This window comes from Aspergillus saccharolyticus (assembly GCF_003184585.1).
Source record: "Aspergillus saccharolyticus JOP 1030-1 unplaced genomic scaffold BP01scaffold_2, whole genome shotgun sequence".
Classification (NCBI taxonomy): Eukaryota; Fungi; Ascomycota; class Eurotiomycetes; order Eurotiales; family Aspergillaceae; genus Aspergillus; species Aspergillus saccharolyticus.
The window spans coordinates 864,064-883,724 of NW_020290612.1; the positions used below are offsets into that span (position 1 = coordinate 864,064).

Genomic DNA, 19,661 nt, shown 5'->3' on the forward strand with positions numbered 1-19,661 from the left:
TGGGGGACTCATTCCTGATTCTGACCTATGGCAGCGTGCATAGGCTATACCATCTGGGATTTTCGCATCAGCAGCACCAACCCCACGTACTCGTGCACGATACCGCCCATCCTTCCGCTTTGGTCCAACGGCGGTGGCTTTCTGGGGGAAACGGGGCCTGCGACGAGGCGTGTGAGACCAGCCCCGAGTTTTCGCAGTCGTTCATTCTTCACTACGTCAGTTTATTGATTCTCTGAGGCGCCGTGCTCCCGGCGCACTATTGGCTGGAAATCAGGTTTCATGCTCACAACTTCAGTCACTATCACTCTTATACACTGAATTAACCTGGATCGTTTTCTAGTGCCAGGGGTTGCGAACTGACTCTCGGAGCTTTGAGTCTGTACCTGATGGAAAGCAACCAGAAACTTCTCGACCTCACAGCGCGCAGAGCCTATGTCCCAGAAGAGACAATGAGACCGTTTTGATCCAAGGAACCCAAACCTAGTCAACCCTCACTAACTAGCGCGTACTCCTGCCCAGTCTGTTGTTCCTCTTCGGACTCCGACCAGCAAATTAAATTATCCTTCTCTCTGGAATGTGCAGCAGACAGTCCACCTAAAACCTAGCCATCCATATCGTCCGTCGCGGTTCATGCGCACACATCACTTCCACAGACGGACTTTTGCCACAACTTGTCCTTTCATATGCGAAATTTTCGCATACACTGGCACGTACGTACGCCAGCGCTTTCCACCCTGCAGCTCACTGTCAAACACCATACCACCCAGTATACTTTTCTTTCGTCCAGAATCTTGGACCTTCTGGCCCCGCTCCTCGGTGCACGGACGTCGAAGTTGACGCAGTGGAGATCATCGTAGATCCGTAGATCAGTTTAGAGCCGGAGATCGTCTGTCCCTTCTCTATCGCGCCCACCCCCATACGTGCATGGAGTGGGTAAGAACAGGTGGACCGCCATTTGCACTCCTAGCGGTCGCAGGAGGGACAATAATCATGACAAAGAGATTTGGTTCCCTGTTATGGTGAGTTCTAGGCAGTCCAGGCGGTGTACTACAAAGGGTACAGTTCAATGATTGTCGAGTGGTCGCAACCAACACCAGGCTCTTTCTTCCTATTCTTCTTTGAGTTTTGTGGTGAGGCCATGCTGGTGTTTTGAACGCCTGAGGCATTCCCTCACTGCTCACTACGTAGTGTATATATGCTATGGTGTAGATGACTCCTATGTGTAGCATTCAATTTCCGATTGACAAGAACACTTATTCATTTTTCCCCTTCATCTACAGTAAATCCTCCTCTCTTTCTATTTCAAGATGTGACTTCATGGAAGTGATTCACTTTGAAATCCATACTCAGACTGAGACAGACCATACCTCGTTATATATCCATGCTCGGACCCTCCGACGCCTACTAGTAGTAATCCAAGCCTCAGAAGCAAATCACGTAAAAGTCGTACATGCAAGTACAGTACAGTCTACTCGATTCACGATTCCAATTCCCACTTGGTTTGTGATTGTTTCAAATTTCCAAAGCATAGTATCACCGTGACACCATCGGATAAGTATATAAGTCCTAAAGTGCGCGTCGAGCTATCGGTAGTATTAGCAAGTATCCAGGGCTAAATTAGTATGCCGGTATACAAATTAAGAATGAAAAGCCCATCTCCTTCTCGCAGCTTGAGGAAAAGAAAACCCATCTGCATGACTTGGTATCTAAATATCTTCCTACTCTCTAACCCCGCTGGATTCACCAAAACTCGTGTGTTATGAGGTCATATAGTTATTGGTTCGGATGGTGTGTGGTCTTTATTTTTCCATTTTGTTTCTCCGCGAAGGGTGCATTTGTCCTTCTTTCTTCTTTTCCCTTCTGTGAAGACAGGATTATCGAATTCTGTTGAAGGATAGGTAGGTAGGTAGGTAGGTAGATGGGGGGTGAAAGTATCCTGCGAAGGGACCATGATTTGGAGGGCGGGCGGGTTTATTGCATTGGTATGATTTCCGTGAAGATGAGGTGAGGTCTGGTTTGCATGAGAAGACTGATACATTCACTGTACTTTCTCGAGGGTCGTTTGTGCCTCGTTCTCGTCTCTCGATCAGACAAAGCTGGTGTGTGTTACAGTAAAAGGGGGGCTTCATGCTGAAGACGTTGCTTACATGCTCTCGCTATTGCGACGACAGTGTAGGACATTATCTTCCGTTATCCGTGGTGATTACCAGCTTCGATGGAGGCTAGTTCTAGCCACTCTATGACTTCTTAAGTTGGCTTAAGGGAAGGGGAAATGGCCTACTGATGCCTGCTAAATCTACATAGCCTCCGACTTGTTACATTTCGCCATAAGTCTCACCCCCAAACCACTATAGTAAAAAAGAGTCAAGAAGTCGAAGTGGAAAGTAGAAGGAGAAAAGTACTAGATAGTAGTATATCAATCCAACCCGTGCCCACCAACCATCGCCTGAAAAGTCGACAGGCCAACCAATCAGCCAGCTCCTTCCTGCGACTGACCAAACAGGTCGAAGATTCACACGTACAGAACGCAGAGAAACTAAAGTCAGAAAGGCACAACAACGCAAAAAGAAAGGGGGACAACCCTGGACAAAAAGTGGTATCAAGTCTGTAAAGTAGGATTACCCTGTTCCCCGAAGTGAGATGATAACATAGAATTCAAAACAATATTCAGAAATCAGCAGCTCAAATGTCAATGTCCCGCCCCCCTTTCCTTTCCTCCCAAAGTTAGTACACAGTATCGCCAAGCACAAACCAGAACGGCAAGAAACAGTCAACCAGAAGAAATATATCGCAAGATGGGGGGTAAAAACTGTAAGAGACAAAAACGCCAACCCGATCTCCTTTTAACGCGAGTTCCCAATGTCGTATGCACAGTCTCAATCATAGAGGTAGGGGTGTAAGCAAGTAAGTAGGTAAATGGGTATGAAGGTAATGAAGAGCGATACTCGACATATTTGGACCAGAAGGCCTCGAGATAAGCGGTGGTTGGGATGTAGTAGTGTGGAGAAACGTAGTGTCGCAGGTTGGTATCGTGTAGTAGTTAGAGGTCCAAATATGTGAGATCGAGACAAAATGGAGAAGAGAATGAAGAGAAGTTAAGGGACAAGTGCTGTCACACTTGTTCGCTTGAAAGAGAGAATAGAAAACGTGGAATGAGGAGAGCTTGCTCTGCACTCCGACAACCCCGCAGCTATTTCATGCCGTTTTGCATCATATTCTGCTGCTGTTGCTGTTGCATCACTTGAGCTTGAACGGCGGCCGCATGAGAAGCACGCTGCTGGGCTTGCTCCCGCTCTCGACGCATCAATTCCTGAACCCAAAGTTTGGCATTGCGTTCAAGCCCAGCTTGATACTGTTGTGCAACTTGCGGAGGATACGAGGCTGGCGGTCCATACTGAGGCATCAACCGGCTGGCCATTTCTTGTCTTAACCGCTGCAAGCGTCCATGGTATAACTGGTTGTATCGCTGGGCGATGGTCACACCCTGAGTCATGTTCACACCTTGCATGTTCTGCGGTAGATGACCTCCGTTGGCCTGTGCCGCTGCCATCAGCATTTGCTGTTGTTGAGGATTCATTTGCGAGCCGTTCTGATGCATTTGTCCCTGCTGGCCTTGAGCTTGTTGACCTTGCGACTGCTGTTGCTGCTGTTGAGCCAATTGCATCTGCGCAAGCTGTGCACGCATCAACTGAGTTTGGTAGGCTTGAGGGTTGGGGAACTTGGCTTGCTGGCCTGGTTGTTGCTGTGGCTGCTGTTGTTGTTGTAGATGCATTTGCATCTGCTGCTGCTGTTGCTGCTGATGGGCCTGAATATTCTGCTGTGCATGTGCATTCGCTTGCATCTGAGTCACCTTGGGTGAGAATTGGCCATGAAGCATTCCTTGCTGGGCGAGGAGTTGATTCCGTTGCTGCATGAGCATCTGTTGTTGCTGCTGGGGTGTGAGAGCCATCCCGTTGCTCATTTGCGGGGTCGCCATCATGGTAGCCTGGTTCAGAATTGGCGTAGGTGCCATTGTCGAGTGGCTCGGGCTGGCGTGGCTCATCCGCTGTGTCGGTGTTACGTTTCGCATGATTGGCGTGGCATGAGACATGGCGGGTGTACCCTGGGTCATTTGTGGTGTGCCATGGCGGCTCTGTCCTTGCTGACTCCTTGAAGGCGCCATCGGATGACCCATGACGGGATGCGCGTGCTGCATCGCCGATGGCGGTCTCGGAGGGCTTCCAGCTCCCTGCATAGAAGAAGTCATGCTCATAGGAACCCCAGCTTGCGTAGTCCTTGTGGCGCCAACGACCGGCGATGAAATGTGCTGAGGAGTTTGATTGCGAACGACAGGAGACGACTGTGGCGCTTGACTGACCCCATTCTGCTGAGCAATGGCGTGTCGAGTCTGCTGTTGCGCTGCCAGCTGAGCCTGAGCTTGCTGCGCGGCGAGCTGTTGTCTTCGAGTCTCTTCCTTAGCAAGCTCTTCGGCTTGTCGTTGTTCAGCAAGACGGCGTCTCTCTCTCTCTTGCTCCTGTTGCTGCCGCTTGGCCAGATCCTGCTTGATCTTGATCTCATGTTCTCGCTTCGCCTTCTCCTCATGCTGCAAGCGGATGTTTTCAAGAGTCTTGAATCTCGAGAAGCGCGGTTCGAACGGCGCACCACCCCCGGTGTCGTCAACCACGGCTGATTTCGGCCCACCGACACCATTCGAAGTAGCTGGCTCTAGACGCTCATCCATGATCAGCATGAAACGCTCTTCCTCGGCTGCCAGAGCTTCGTCAGCGGCAAGTTCGGCCACAGTCCTCTTTCTTCGCTTGGGTGACGGCGGTGGATCGCAATGGAGGGGACTCTCCATGTGCTTCAACAAATCGTGTACTCCATCGAGGCTACTGACGGACTCAAGGTAGAGCGGTGGGGCCATTGCCCTCGTCAACCTGGCTTCACATTCCAAAAGATCCTGTGGTTCTACAAGCATCTTCTGTCTTTTCGCTGGCGGCATGCGATCCTGCTGCGGGTTGGCGGCTGCTCCTGGAGAGGGTGCGGCGGAAGAAGACCCTTGCGGGCGGGATGCCGAAGCCGCTGCAGTCTGCTTGGCTGCTTTCGGGTCGGGTGTAGTAGCGAGAAGAGTCAGCTCGGCCTGAAGTGAACGCGGTGTAGGATGCAAGACGGTAGTAAAAACCCGGGGCTTGGAAGGCTGTTTGGATTGTGCAACTTTCGATTCATTGTGTGAAGTTTGAGAGTCCGAGTTACCAGGCTGCTCACTGCCCGCCTTGACTTCCGGCTGACTCTCAGACGTCGTTTCCTTTGCAGCGGGTTTCTCCGAGGTCAACTGATTCAGCTTCGGATATGGTACATAAGCGGACGGTGTGACGTGCTCGTTATAGTTATGTATAGAAAAGGGAGTATTGCTGTCATTCGATGAGGGCACACTTGATTTCCGCGTTTGCTGCGAGACCGATTTGTGATCCACTACGCGAACAATGAGACAGCCTAGTTGTCGCGTGACTAGTTAGTCAAGCATTCGAGATATTTGTGTACAAGGGTAAAGAGCCTGCCTTCGTAGAACCGAACATTAGCCCGCAGTAGCTCCTCCATCATGTCATGCGGAACAGTCTGGGAACGGATATGCTCGATGATGACCTTCATCTCCGAATTATAAGGAAAGCTCCCATCTTGCTGCTCAAAGCGGAAGTGGGTCGGATGAAGGTGGAGAATAAGAGAAGGGGGCTGCTTGGAGAACTTCTTCAGGATATATGACGTGGTTTTGACTATGGGCAACGCGGGTCCACGTGTTAGTACAATCCAAGCGCATCCGTGAAAACTGCTGCAAAAGCTCACCAAAAGGCACGGGACAGCGCTTTCCTAGTCGGCGATCACTATCGATTGACGAGGCCCTTGAGAATGACTTTTGTAGTCGCCCAGCCTGTTCGCCGGCCTTTTGCGCCTCTTTCTTCGTTCGGTTCTGGGGGCCTTTGCTAGACGTTGCGCCCGCATTGGCCGTGCCATTGGCGCCGTTCACCATGGATGCGTTCGCGGAGCCTGTAGCAGAGGTTGTTGCAGAGCCTGGAAGGTGCTTTGCGGAAGACGGAGGAGATGTTGGGGGTTGTTGGGGCTTCACACCATTCATTCCGGTCTGAACAAAAGGCGGGGGAGGTCGTTTCATCTTAGGGGGATGCGAGGAAGGTTTGGAGATTGCTGTCGCCATCCTGCGAGAAGGAAGACAGCGACGCGACTTGGGGCGACAACGAGTGAGTGCGACTGCGCGTAATAGGCGAAGCCGGAGGCGATGGTGGTAGGCCGTGAGTCGTCGTCGTCGATGGATACGGCCGGAGCGCGAGACATGTGGGGAGCGGAGGTCGGAGCGGCACGACAACGAAGGGGCCGGAATAAGATGCGGACAGTTGCACACAAGGCGGAGTCGCTACAGAAAGCGAATGGAAGAGTCCATCGAACGGACACCTGCAACAAAAGCAGGAAAGGTTGGAGTAAATTAGCTTGCTAAGAGTCCAAGGCTGACCGTTGGCTCTCTTTCGTCAAGTGAGAGGGAGTTGGGTCCAGCCCAAGGCCGCGGACGACATGAAGGAGGTTGGTCATGTGATTTCCGTTTCAGGTTAGAGCCAGTCGACTGGCCGCTGAAGGGTATTTCAAGACTACAAATATAGAACAATCTACAATGAAGAACAAAGCAGGAGCATGCATTGAGTATGCTATATATGCACAGAAAAGCAGCCGGCAGAAAAGCCTCGCACATTATCATGACAGGGGAATCAAACGGAGATGCAGATAATCGTCAAGTAAGGGAATACGGAAGGGGGAAGCTATAGACATGCGAAGCACCATGCACTTCGTTCCTTCTTTGGCATTGGCAGGGCACAAAAGCGCTCTAATCGAATCCAGAGACTCGTCGTCGCCAATCGTCGCCGACCCGAAGCGCATCGACCACATCAATGCGCTTCCCAAGTCCCGTGGTGCCCTCCTTCTGCCACCACTTCTCGCCCTTATCCGCCAACGCCGACTCATCATCACTGTCGATTAGACCACCGCGGCCACCTTCATCGCCGACCACAACAACCACCTGTCGAACCCATCCAGAGATGTGATGAGCCGCCTCTCCATCTTTTCCAGCCAAAGATTCTTGAACGTATACAGTATCCGGAGAGATGTGGCGCACAAGGTGCACATACCCCGTGGCAGTGCTGAAGGGCATGATCGTATTGGGCTTCTCGACAAGAGCCTGGGCTTGCGTGTACAAAGTGCGAAACAGTGGGGTGGCGCCCTCGTTTTCGTCTGTCGCACGAGACTCTCCCGACAACTCGCGGCCAGATACCTCACCCGGCGAGGTCGCCTCCTCAGGGTTGATGTTGGAATAGGAGGAAGTAACTGACAATGTAGGTGGAGAGGACCCGCCTTGGCTGGGTGCATGCTTCAGGCCCGGGGCGTAGATCATAACGAAGACTCGGGAGGTATCGAGATTGACATGTTCTGGGAGGTGGGAAAGGATCGACTGCAACGGCATTAGCGCGACAAGCTCAGATTATGGTTGCACTACAGAACATACCGCATGCTGTGAGATGATCTCCTCAGGGTCCACTTGAGGAGTTTCGGAGGAAACTACGATCGCAATAGTCTTCCTTTTCTTATCGGTGGGCGCAGGACCAGAGACAGCCTCGCGGGTAAGCGGTGCAGCACGGGCGGGCTGTTCCCTCTGGTTGGCCCTGGATTCTACCTCTTCCGACCACCGCGAGTGATCCTCAAAGTCTCCTCTATCCTCCTCGCGAATAGATGTGAGAGCTCCGCCGACGAAGGCACCGGCCGCGGCCATACCCGCGGCGACTCGCTTACTGGCGCCGTCAAGGATCTGTTGGGGGCTGGGCGTGCGACGCAAGGCTCCCTGCATACGTGCCATCATGCTGGCATCTTCGGAATGGCCATCATGGACTTCTGTCGCTGTCGAACGAGCAAAGGTTCCCCCGTAGTCGCCGCTTGTAGGATAGCTCTCCCCACCAGGACCGGGGGCGGGGAATGGCTCATCGTCACGACGGCGATCGCGGTCGTTGTCGTCGTCGTCATCCTCGCTGCGCTCACTCCAAATCCATGCAGCGATTCCCACAGTCGCGATGCCTACAGTCAAGGCAAGTGGCACCCAGTATCCCAAGACGGTTCGTCTGCCCGAAGAGCTGAAACCCGTTCCGGCTCCGACCCGCCGACGGCGAGCATCCTGGGAGTAAGGGAAAGACATCGAGATCGCTTTGATCAAACAATAGAGGCGCGTAGACTCAGAAAGTTTCCATTGAGCTGGGCATCACATTTCAAGCTGGCGCGAAGGAAGGGGCAGATTTGAGGGCAGGCGGTGGAATGAGAATTGGGGGAAAGGGAGTGAGAAGCCGCGCGGGCTGGCCTCGGAGGAAGCAAGAAACATGTGGCTGGTGATGCTGGGGGATTAACCGCGGGATGTTTGCTTAGCCAGTAAGAGTGAGTTGCGGAGGAGTTTAGTTAGTAGTCCGGGGCGCGAAGATGACCACAAATGCTATCGCGCAGTTTGCGGCGTTTGCATTGTATGCATCATCTGCAGCTACGGCAGCCCGACCCGCGCGATTGCTGACTCAGTCAATGCTAGTTAGTTATCGGCGCAATGCTGCTGGGATTTTGGTCAACGGTCCTGACTCAAAAGACAGACATAGCAAGACGGAGTCTGCTATCGTTGAGTTTCTCTCCAAATTATTGAACCTTGTGATATCCGGCTCAGTCTTGCTCTAAACCAGGAAACTTAACCTCTATTACATTCTGAGCTTCGGTCGGACGCCGAGTCATACCAAAACGACCTTTTCCCCTCCGCCCCCCCCGCGTCAAATTTCCGTCGCAAAATCTGTATGGTCCAGAAATCGACTTGCGACTCTATATATTATTCTCGCGTCCGACAATATTCTGGCTTACAGCAGAATTGCACATTATTAAAATGCCGCATTCGATTCCAGTCCCCAACACGGGCATTCAAGCCCTCATCCTCTGCGGTCCCGGAGTGAGTGTGAAAGCTACCATCAAGGAAGCAAGCACCTAACTAACCCCGACACTATTATAGGTCAGCTTGAACACCTTCACCTCAAATGAAGACTCTCCTAAGGCTCTGGTTCCGATCGCAAACAGGCCGATGATCTACTACCCCCTAGATTGGTGCTATCGCATGGGAATCACAAGTCAGTCAAATGCCATCCACTGCATGTGGGATTGCGCCCGACAGTCTAACCCCGCCAACGTGGCACCTTAGATATCACAATCATCACGCCTTCCGCGATCAAGCAGCCCTTAGAAAGTGCTATGGGCACGAATCCATACTTGACCTCCCTTCCGTCCCCTTCGCCGTCGATCCTATCGCCGCCTGATCTGACCATGACCACCGGAACGGCGGAACTGCTCCGCCTCCCCGAAGTCCAGTCATGCATCAAGTCCGACTTCCTGCTCCTTCCCTGTGACTTGATTTGTGATATTCCAGGAGAGTCATTCATCGAAGCATGGATGGCACAAAGCGCGCTAGGGAGCTCGGACGGACCGAAGACCGTTGGTTTGGGATGTGGTAGTCCCCGTGGTGGTCTCGCAATGTTTTACCAAACCAAGGGTCAAGAGGAGAGTGTGAAAGGGGAGGCCACGGACTTTGTTGCTACCGTTCCTCTGGAAGAAGATGAGGCTCCCGCCGTGTCTCACCCGCTAGATGGACCAGCTGCTTTGCGGTTCGGACTGTCGAAGCTGGCTCTCTCCATGCCGATGGATACACTGAAGGAGAATATGCAGGAGCAGAAGGGCTTACTCATTCGGCACTCCTTGGTCAAGAAGCATCCTCGCATCAAGCTACTCACAAGCTTTAGGGACGCCAACTGTTATCTTTTCCCTCACTGGGTATCCCAGTTCTCGCGCCTCAACGAGCCATTTGAAAGTATCAGTGAAGATCTTGTGGGATGGTGGGCGAAGGCCGGGTGGCAGACAGGTCTTGGGGAAAAGCTACATCTGAGAGAGATCCTTCAGCCAGACAACAAAGGAGAGAGCGGCAGCCAGGACGGAGATTCGCTGGAGGATGAAATTGATTTGAACTCCATGATTTCTACGAAACCCGGGGCTGGTGTCTCCCGCGACGGGAGCATCACTGATGATATTCAGTTCGCCTCTCGCGTCAGAAACCCTGATGCTAAGGATGCAGATAGCGCCGAGCCTCTGCACGTTCCTCCGATCCTGGCATACATGCACTCTTCCAGAGCTTCGGCGCCATTGGTTCGGCGTGTTGACAGCTCCGCCTTGCTGTTGAGCGTATCCCTGAAGCTGGCTAAACTGGAAGCCATCGAGGAAGTTGGTCGCGTCGCCGCATCTCCCTTCGCTCACAACCAGAAGATCAACGGCACTTCAAATGTGGCTCAGAGATGCACGGTCACCAAAGCTGACTGCTTGATTGATATGAACACCACCATTAATGAGAAGTCGGTGGTCAAGGAGACCGTCATAGGTGCTAACTGCGTGATTGGAGTTGGCGCCAGATTGACGCGGTGTCTGGTCATGGATGGGGCCGTTATTGGAGAGCGTGCCCAATTGTCGGGGTGCATCATTGGGCGCAGGGCTCAAATTGGTCGCGAGTGTGTTCTTAAGGACTGTGAAGTCCAGGACGGCAATGTAGTTGAGGATGACACTGAGGCGAAGAACGAGAAGTTCATGGTTTTCGAAGGTCTTGATGACGATGAAGATATGGATGGAGGGAATTACGAGGACGACCAGGATGACTATTAGGTGAAAAACGCTTGAGCAGAAAGGAAAAGACAAAGAGAATTAGATTACTAATGAATTGATGACACTTTTGATGTCTGACGAGAAGAAGACGATTGATATGTTCTTTGCAGAATCATCAAGTCAGGCATCTCTCAGATGTGTGCGAAAGAGTAAAAGGAAATAAAGGAAATGTAAAGACACGCGGAGCTGAAACTGCAAACGCCAATCTTGTACTTACTGAGAACGCCAACCCCGAAAAGAAAACGAGCAGTGAGACCAGGATCGCCGCCAAAGCTGCCAGGGAGCAAACAGGCCAATGGCCATGCGATGCAAACAACTTAGAAACAGCCAGCCAGGTATCCATCAGCCAACGAACCTCAAACCTACTGCATCATCTCCAGATCTCCATCATCATCTCTCTTCCCCATACCATCATCAGACAAATTCTCACAATTGTAAGCATCGGGGCAGGTGACAGACGACAGACCTCCGACAGCTTCCTGTTTCTCCATCTGCTCTCGCTGTTCCTCCTCCATTCTCATCAAATGGCACTCAAGCAACCATTCCAAGTCTTTAGTACTTTCCTTTTCAACGTCGTCCATGTCAGCGCTATCTTCAGCCACAGATGGACTCTCCTGCTGACCATTTATAGTTGGCAAAACACCAACGCTGTTAGCCGCACCATTTTCATTCTGAATCAATGGGCTCCTTGCAGCTTCATCCCTCGCTTCGTCCCTCTCTTCGACAGCTTGGCGAGCACCAACATCAACAGGAGGACTCATAAAGCCGATACCCACGCCATTCGAATTCACGGTCGAACCGGGCGAGCACGGCACAATGGTGGCATCGTCCATGAACCTGACATGTCGAGGGCGCTTTGGCTCACGTCCGTGCATGGGCCCGCCTTCAAACTGGGCGACCTTACTCGGGACCGAATTTGCACGGGCATAAGCAGGACTACTCACATCATCATTGGGACAATCATAACGCGCCATAGAGAACATGAGTGAGCGTGGTTCTTCCTGCACTGGACGTTTTCCGCGTCTGGCTTCTTCGCTTCGTCTGGCCAGCGCAATCACGGTGGGCGATGGCATATTCATCGGATCGCGGCTATTGAGGTCAGTGATGGCTTCATGGCCCGCTGTGGGAGTGGGGAATGAGGAGACATCGTGGTCCTCCCAGTAGAAGTCCAGCAACGCGGGTTGTCTCATCCACGGAGGTCGGATTGAGGTCGATGGGAGCTCCGGTGGACCCATCAGGCGTCCGATCGAAGGCCCAGTACTAGCACCATCTCGGCTGGCAACTTGGACGTTTTGTGGGAATGGAGTCGATGGGATCGCAGACCTCGGTTCAAAGGCGGATCTCCCGCGAGTGGGGACGGGGTCGAAGAATGGATCTTCATTGCTGTGAGCAAGGTTCCTGTAGCCACTCACGAATATGGGAGAATACGGATCCTGAGTGAGTCCAGAGGGCATCTTCTGGGGAGACTCACTGAAGCTGGCGCCATGGGAACGATAAATCTCCGGTGTGGTGCTCAAGGGCATTGGCTCAGCAATTTGGACTATAGTTGGCCGATGCTGCTGGACAGTGCCTAGACGGAATCCCCGCGCATTGGGTAATGCTCGGGGCTGTACGTTCTGTCGAAAAGAGTTGTCATAAGCTCTCCTATCATTTCCTCTACTCCTTTGGTATGACGCGGAACATACCTGGATAGTAGCCTGTCTAGCAGCTGTGCCGACATTGGATGAAACCCTGGGCTGCATGTTGGGCTAGAAAGTCGTCGTCAGTTCTCTTATCCTGTCACTCTGCCTGTTCGGATCGACCGCAAGACTAACTGGAATGATAGCTTGTCTAGCAGCTGTGCTGATACTGGGTGCAACTCTTATCTGTGTATTCTTCTAAAAAAGGTTGCTGTCAGCTTTCCGATACTGTTCCTCTATATCTCCTCTGGATGACTCCACAACTGACCGGAATAGTGGCCTGCCCAGCAGCAGGGCCGCCGTCCATTTTACCGAACAGCTCTAGGATAGAGCTCGGCGGTTGAGGTTCAAATCCCCGTCTCTGATCTCTAGGTCCCAACACCAACCTCGTCGGGTTTGTCGCCTCATTCTGGACACAGATGGCTGGACGGGTTCGGACTCCCCTCAAGACCTCGACAGGCGGCCTGACAGCGACGTTCTGAGGCTGCGCGTTCGACATCGAGTCACCAGAGGCAGAGTTGAAGTTCAAGTTGGCAGCTCCACGAGATCCAGTGGCGGCGATAGCCATGCCAACGCTACGCTGTGGTGCTGACCTCACCAGTGTCTGCAAGTACTCCTCTTCTTTCTGCTGCTCTGAACTCTTGGGCGTCTGATACCCTGGCTGTAGCCAACGAACATGGTCTCCTCTGGCGTAGAAGCGGGTCACACTCTCGAAGAAATCTGCCTGGTGACGGGACATCCCAAGAATCTCCTCCATGTCCTGCACATTGAGGAGCAGTCCTCGCTTCCGAAGTGTGTCGCTGGTAGGCGGAACACTGCAAGCTAGACACAGACTTTCTATCGTGACGAGTCTGGGGGGTAATTCCTGGTGGTTTGGTGCAGCGTGGTCGCGGCAGCGGCTTCTCATCGCCCAGAAGTGGCCGCATGGGTATTGGTGTACATCCAAACGACACATCGCGATGGTCAGCCAATGTCCTGTCTGAGCTTATGTTGGTATGGTGGCTTCTGAGAATGGTGATGCGTGTCCAACACGTAGATGGGTGGTCAAAGTGAGAGCTTCACCCGGGTTTTATAGTGTATTGACATGATTCAAATGACACAGCGTGTTGTGATGTCGTGTTTTCATTCTCTCAGACAAGCGGGTCTTTGTTTTTTTTTTTTTTCTATTATCGTGTGTGCGCGCAAAAGTGCCTGGATCAGGCTTGTGCTATGCGCAATAAGGAGTTGGAGTGAAGTTTGGAACGATGCGATATGGCTTTAGTAGCTGGTAAAGAGCTTGCGCAGAGTACTGGAGCTGGCGCTTGCGTATAAATTCTGTTTATGAAATGGCAAATCTTTAGTTATTATTTCTGTGGCCGTGAGTAACTAACTGGCTGTTGATAACTATTATAAACAGCTATACAGAGGTACCTTATACCTTCAGGCTTTTTGCACTGGAGGGTCGTGCAAGATACATTGGAGCTCGGCTAAGTGAATCAAAGCACAGTATAACCGGGCAAGGCTTTCAAGACCAAGTCTTCTTAGCTTGAGTTCTTCATAGCTCGACCCAAGAGTATCTGAAATTATAAAGATGCTCTCAGCTAGGCTGGACAAATTTAGAACATTGTCATGTCGGCTATATACCACTTTCCTCCTCAAGGTTCTTGTGTCTCCTTTCTCCGTCAGTCGTGGACTGCATGTACTCAGAAGCTAACAATATCATAGTATCTCAAGTCCCTTTCAGTGTCCTCCTAACTCCCCCATCATGGTGAGAGTCACAATACAGGAGAACTACCGGACAGATTCACCTGTTACCTTCCTGGCCACGCAATTTACAATTTGCTGTAGATACTCGAGAATCTCAACAAATTCAGCAATCATCAGGTACAATCGTTGAATAGGATATGATGGAAATACCGTCTCCCTTCTTGAAAAATTTCTTGATATATGCCATGGTTTGCTTATCATCGCCTTAACTTCATATTCGAAGACTTCGGCCAGTCGTTGATTGCGTGGCCTGGGAGGGTATACACCTGGAATGGCCCCCGCGACGTACCTTCAAATTCCGAGAAGGTCTGCTGGAACATACCTGGACAGACCAGTTCAGTACAGCACTGTACTGTATACTCAAGCTTAAAGATACCTACCTGGTAGCCTACTTTCATCCCTCAACAAACATTATCCCTTATATACAGACAATATTTCATTTCCATGACGGCTAACAGTATAAGCAAAGTACATAGAGTCCTCTTTCATCCTTCATCCTACCCAAGATCTCCACAGGATGCGCAGCATAATAACTAAGCACAGAACTTATCCAGCATAAACCACCTACCTATCTACGGCTAGCTACTGTCTGCACAAAGTCACATACATGAGCCCGACCCGTGCCCTAACTCTCAAACACTCCCGTCGATATCCACCAACTCACCAAAGTCAAAGAAATAATAAAGAAAGGGCCAAAGATCCAGACACCACCGCCTACCCGTGTCGAAGGCTCCACTAATTATGCTTCTTGTTTCGCGGGCTGTTGGTTCATGCACTTTACTCCGGGACTCCTTGTTTGGGGCAAATCGAAAAGTGGATCAAGGGAAATTAAAGACCAGAGACTTTGTATACGTATTGTTGTCGCAGGATCTGGTGGCAGTCGGATATGAGAACAGGAAGGCAATATCGACGACGACGACGACAATGATGATGATGATGATGATGCTGATGACGATATCCTACCAGATCTACACTCGTCAGGCCAGTCCCATGGCATGGTATCAATTTCCTGTCCTTATCGTCAGTTGCTGGCGATCGGACTGGAATGAAGGTTGGGTTGTGCTGCTTCTCGCTTTCTCCCCGAGACAGTTTACTGTGCTTGAGGACCCCGCAGTGGGTCAAGATCGGGGCGGTTCTTCTGTCTGAGATAATGCCGTCTTTCGGGAAAGAGTTGTTTCTTGTCAACTGGTTATACTGTGTCAGTCCCTGAGTAGTGTTTGATCTTCGGGCAGGAAAGCAGGAAATGTTGGGAGCAGTGGCTCGCGTGTGAAACACTTACGCCGTGGCAGTATACGAAGAATTGACTCAGGTCTGGGAAAACGATGCAAACGAGGGCTGGCCAGCGAACAATTACAGCAACAGGAACAACAACAATAACAACAAGAAGTACCTAATAACTCCTCCAGACGCATGCAGAGTCCCCCGACTCAAGAAGTTATCGGGTCATCTTGTCGAACTCTTTTCTTTTTTCCTTTTGTTTAATTTACTACTATACATGATTCAGGAGTCGACCTTGGCCCCCTCCTTCATCCCCCCCTCAAAAAAGGTACGCGTTAGATATTCGAACCAACCATACCGCCCACACACTGAGATTAATGTAAGATGAAGCTCTGATCGCCTGCACCAGGTCAGCAACGGAGTCCTTACGCGAACAAGTCAGCGTAACCCCGCTTAGTGGCTTTCCGATTGCAGCGACATGCAGACGGCGCTAGTCTGAGTGGATGATGTCAACCGATGTACGGAGTACTCACTGCTCTGTATTCATTCATTTAAACTAATAATTACAGTGCTTTGTGACTTCCATACTACTTGCCTTTACTTTTGAATTGCAAGTACCGTACTATCACTTGCAATCTTGCGCTTATTAGGTCGTAACTGCCGCTGTTAAACCATCTGCCTCTGCTTCGATGCAAAGGGTTGGCTATCCTACTCCACTACTTTTGAGATTAAGGACGCAAATTGGCACTCATTAGCAAAGCCCTGGACTTTCAATGTTAGATTTCATACTTCGCTTTAGTTTCTCCCTGGTATGCAAGCGAACATCCTGGGAGTTCTTCCATGCCCGATCGCCTACTCGTTCACTCGGCCCCCTGGAGCAGGACTCCGGCCTGACTAGCATTTAGGCGTTTCAGGTATATCTCCGTTAATATGGGGTATATACGTGGTACAGTAAAGTACTGTCTGTCGACAACTTTGCAGTATGCTGCAGTACGTAGCTACTAGCAGTCAGTAGTTCCTCTATTCATTTATGCGTAGTGATGCGTGCCGACTCCCTGCTCGTTCAGCATCCTAACCCCCACAGCAAGAGAGATATCTTAATCTCGACTGCATGGATACTGGCCGGGATTTCTATCTCCGTGCAGCCAATCAGCCATGCGGAAGGGGGGACTGCCCCTCCCTGCAGGTTGATTTATTTGCTCAGGGTCAATCTATTTGTCTAACAGAGCACGTTGAGGCTAAACTTCCTCGAGTAAATGGAAGGACTGTACAGGCACTGGAACAGGGTCAGCACTTTGCCACAGGTGGATCCTGGCGTGCTTGTCGCAAATTGCTTGCTGCTCTGGGCCCTTCCGGATGTTTCCTGGGGTGTAACGCCTCGTGAGGAGAGGGAGGGTTGCATCCAGGGTTCAAGTGTTATAGTAGATGAAAGCTTGAGTGACAGGAGAAATTAGATGTTGGGGTCTCAAGTTGTGGCGATAAGGAGGATCTATCCGCGCGTGGGATCTATTGCCGACCGGTGCTTTGAGATAGTACTGAGGACTGAGGACTGACAGGATTAGAGGTTTGACCACTTGAATGGTAGCAGAGATACTCTGTAGATGATGGTTTTCCCCCAAGCACTTATGTAGTCCTTCATAATTAACTACAATCATAACCTTCAATAACTCTCGATAAGAACCTGGGAGACACAAACTTGAAGCAATTTATCGATTCAGTTGAGCACAGGCAGCATATATATACTATGGTTGAAGTGCTCCGTAGCCAGCGACCAAAGGGCGACGTCCAACGATGGAGTGCTTGGTTTCCCTTTCTCTACCCTCCCACCCCGGAATTTCTTAGACCTCTTTCCACATTGCGGAGAATGCTCGAAATCAGCATCCCTGCCACCCAGCAGGCGAACCGATAGAGAACCCTGGAGGTTGTAACCAACCCCTCAAAGTACTGGAGGAGTCCACTGCTTCGTCCTGATCAAAATCCGGGGTCAATTTAACCGGTCGAGGCCCAAGCCATAGAACATTCTGCTTATTTTTTTGATTCATGTTTCTCTTACTGGATATTTCCGTTGCTTTCGCTCCTTACCCCTCTTACCATACGGAGTATCCCGACCACGCTGACAAGCAACTTGTTCCTGGAATCGACAGATGACAAGGTACGCGGAGATTCGACAAAAAAAAAGTCATTCCCACATGCGAATTGCTACCACTTTCATCCGATCGTCCCTCAGCTGGATCTTTCTACGTGGATTTTGGCCTTGGCTGGCTGCCTTTCTGCCTCCCCATTCAGGCAGTCAGACCCGCGGACGGTCGCGGTTGGACCCGATGCGACGTCAATCTCCAATCGTTTTTCTGTCTGACTGGGTTTGGTGATTGACAGATTTCATCATTCGATGAGGCGGCCTGCGCATATATAACTTGGATGAGAGAGGATACCCATACAGATATCAAAATGAAGCAAGGCACAGGATCCTATGACGAATACCTGCTTCGTACAAAGTCCGGAGTGCCTGCAACACACCTACATGACTACCCGTACTTACTGTGTATGTACTATACGAATACGTCGACCGGAGGACTCACGGGATGTAAACCGCAAATCGCCGCTGAGAGATGTACCCAAAAATTTCGGATATCATATCATAATCACATCATCAACGGTAGTTTTGACCAGGGTTCGGCATCGGATGCTCCGCTCAAAACCACTCGGTAACCTGCTCAGTGCTCACTGAATCCTTGGGAGGGGGCAAGCCACGACCCGCGGTTGCTGTTACCCGGGTTTGTTGGTTGTGGTTGTGTGCGCCGTTGCAACGGTTATACGGAATTTTTGTGTCTTGGCATCTAGACAAGATAACTATTCAATCGAATTATGTACATTAGACTGACAGCAAACCAGACATACGACTAACTACTGTACGATGTCGATTTCGGGTCTTCTGCCAAGTTCGCTTCCGGTACGTAGCTGCCTAGATATCGGTTACTGGGTGAGGAGTGGATTTTTTTCCCTTTCTGGTTCTGACCCTCTCCACTTCAACCTATTCGTATCTATACTGTATGTACCTGATTGGTTTTCGTTCATTGGAGAGATGGGAAAGTGGGAATTTTTGGACAAAGTGAATGGGTGAATTCATGAATCATGGTCCTTAGCGAATTCGATTCCAGGCCTACTGGTCCGAGTATACTCTCACTTTCTCCCGGGGTCTTCAACAGATAAGGGGGTTCGAGATGAAAGACGTTGTCATAGCATCTTGTCAATTCATGTTGCGATCATCTGTCATGACTACAGACTAATTGGATGATGGCGGAATAGTTTTGCCCTTCGCGGTCAATTTTGCCCAGAGCAACGGGCAGCAATCATGGGTGGAGACAAATTGAGACATCAAAATGTGAAACTTGATGGCAGTGTGTCTCGTTGCCCACTGCTCACCACTGACTTACTTACAGCCACGGTCTAAGAATTGTCTCTGGCCATGTCCCTGTGGTCCGTGAGATGCGCCCGCCGCTGTCTCGCTGGCTGGCTGGCTGGCTTGGCTGTCAGGAAGAGAAGCTGATGGCGACAATTAATCTATGTGTATGGCGACGTTGCTCTGTCGATCACGCGGGAACTCCTTACAGGGGATCTGCGGTGGCACTAACCACATGAGAGTCTGAGGGGGAGATGAGGGAGAAGGCAAAGAAAGAGGGGGGAAGTGGGCAATTTGGCAATGACGGAAAATTGGAGATGGAATGAGAGATGGGAACAATTAACAAATCATCCACAGCAGTGTGGGTTCATGTGGGAGATGGGCGGTTCACGGTACCAACGATCTGGGTTTCAGTTCGAATGGAAATGTCCTCGGTCCCATCATTTCCGATTCAATCAATCTATTGTTTAAGTGGTAGGAGCGTCAACCAGAGTTGAAAAAGAAATTAGAGGAGACAAGACCAAACAGTTCACTCAGTATTCAGTAGTTACTGTTATCTTAGTCTGCTTGCAGCCAAGCGAAGGAACAACCTCGAGATGACTCAAATGAGGTGAGCTCGTTGAGACTTGAGGGAAAACCCGTACGAACCCGCAGATTTACACAGGAAACCATCAAAGTGGGCCCCTGCAACATTGAATCTCCCGCTCCCAGGCCAAAATGCGACCTCCTTTTTCTCCCCGTCCCGCATTTCTGCTCAGATGCAGACCGAACGAGCCTACGAGGTACTGCGTTCACCGCACGGAGTCCTCGGTTTGACTACAGTACATCCTCATTGGGTTCGGCCTGACACGACCTGGGCTGAACCGATC

General features: G+C 50.9%; 4 protein-coding genes across 4 annotated transcripts; 1 reads left to right on the forward strand and 3 right to left on the reverse strand.

Annotated features, from left to right (window-relative positions):
• Positions 1–2,900: 2,900 nt before the first annotated feature.
• On the reverse strand, positions 2,901–6,512 carry BP01DRAFT_76536 (uncharacterized protein). The gene is made up of 3 exons (XM_025580092.1): positions 5,821–6,512; positions 5,538–5,750; positions 2,901–5,472 (listed from the first exon to the last, which is right to left on the reverse strand). The coding sequence occupies exons 1-3, from the start codon at positions 6,185–6,187 to the stop codon at positions 3,191–3,193; spliced, it is 2,862 nt and encodes a 953-aa protein (XP_025435387.1). The 5' UTR covers positions 6,188–6,512; the 3' UTR covers positions 2,901–3,190.
• Positions 6,513–6,670: 158 nt separating this feature from the next.
• BP01DRAFT_310937 (uncharacterized protein) lies at positions 6,671–8,409 on the reverse strand. Its single transcript, XM_025572435.1, has 2 exons — positions 7,541–8,409; positions 6,671–7,486 (listed from the first exon to the last, which is right to left on the reverse strand). The coding sequence occupies exons 1-2, from the start codon at positions 8,219–8,221 to the stop codon at positions 6,866–6,868; spliced, it is 1,302 nt and encodes a 433-aa protein (XP_025435388.1). The 5' UTR covers positions 8,222–8,409; the 3' UTR covers positions 6,671–6,865.
• Positions 8,410–8,647: 238 nt separating this feature from the next.
• On the forward strand, positions 8,648–10,815 carry BP01DRAFT_310940 (translation initiation factor eIF2B subunit gamma). Its single transcript, XM_025572436.1, has 3 exons — positions 8,648–9,001; positions 9,062–9,176; positions 9,248–10,815. Exons 1-3 carry the CDS (start codon positions 8,939–8,941, stop codon positions 10,747–10,749), a joined length of 1,680 nt encoding a protein of 559 aa, XP_025435389.1. The 5' UTR covers positions 8,648–8,938; the 3' UTR covers positions 10,750–10,815.
• Positions 10,816–11,096: 281 nt separating this feature from the next.
• On the reverse strand, positions 11,097–12,974 carry BP01DRAFT_352882 (uncharacterized protein). The gene is made up of 3 exons (XM_025574039.1): positions 12,575–12,974; positions 11,381–12,510; positions 11,097–11,330 (listed from the first exon to the last, which is right to left on the reverse strand). Exons 2-3 carry the CDS (start codon positions 12,489–12,491, stop codon positions 11,317–11,319), a joined length of 1,125 nt encoding a protein of 374 aa, XP_025435390.1. The 5' UTR covers positions 12,492–12,510; positions 12,575–12,974; the 3' UTR covers positions 11,097–11,316.
• Positions 12,975–19,661: the final 6,687 nt, after the last annotated feature.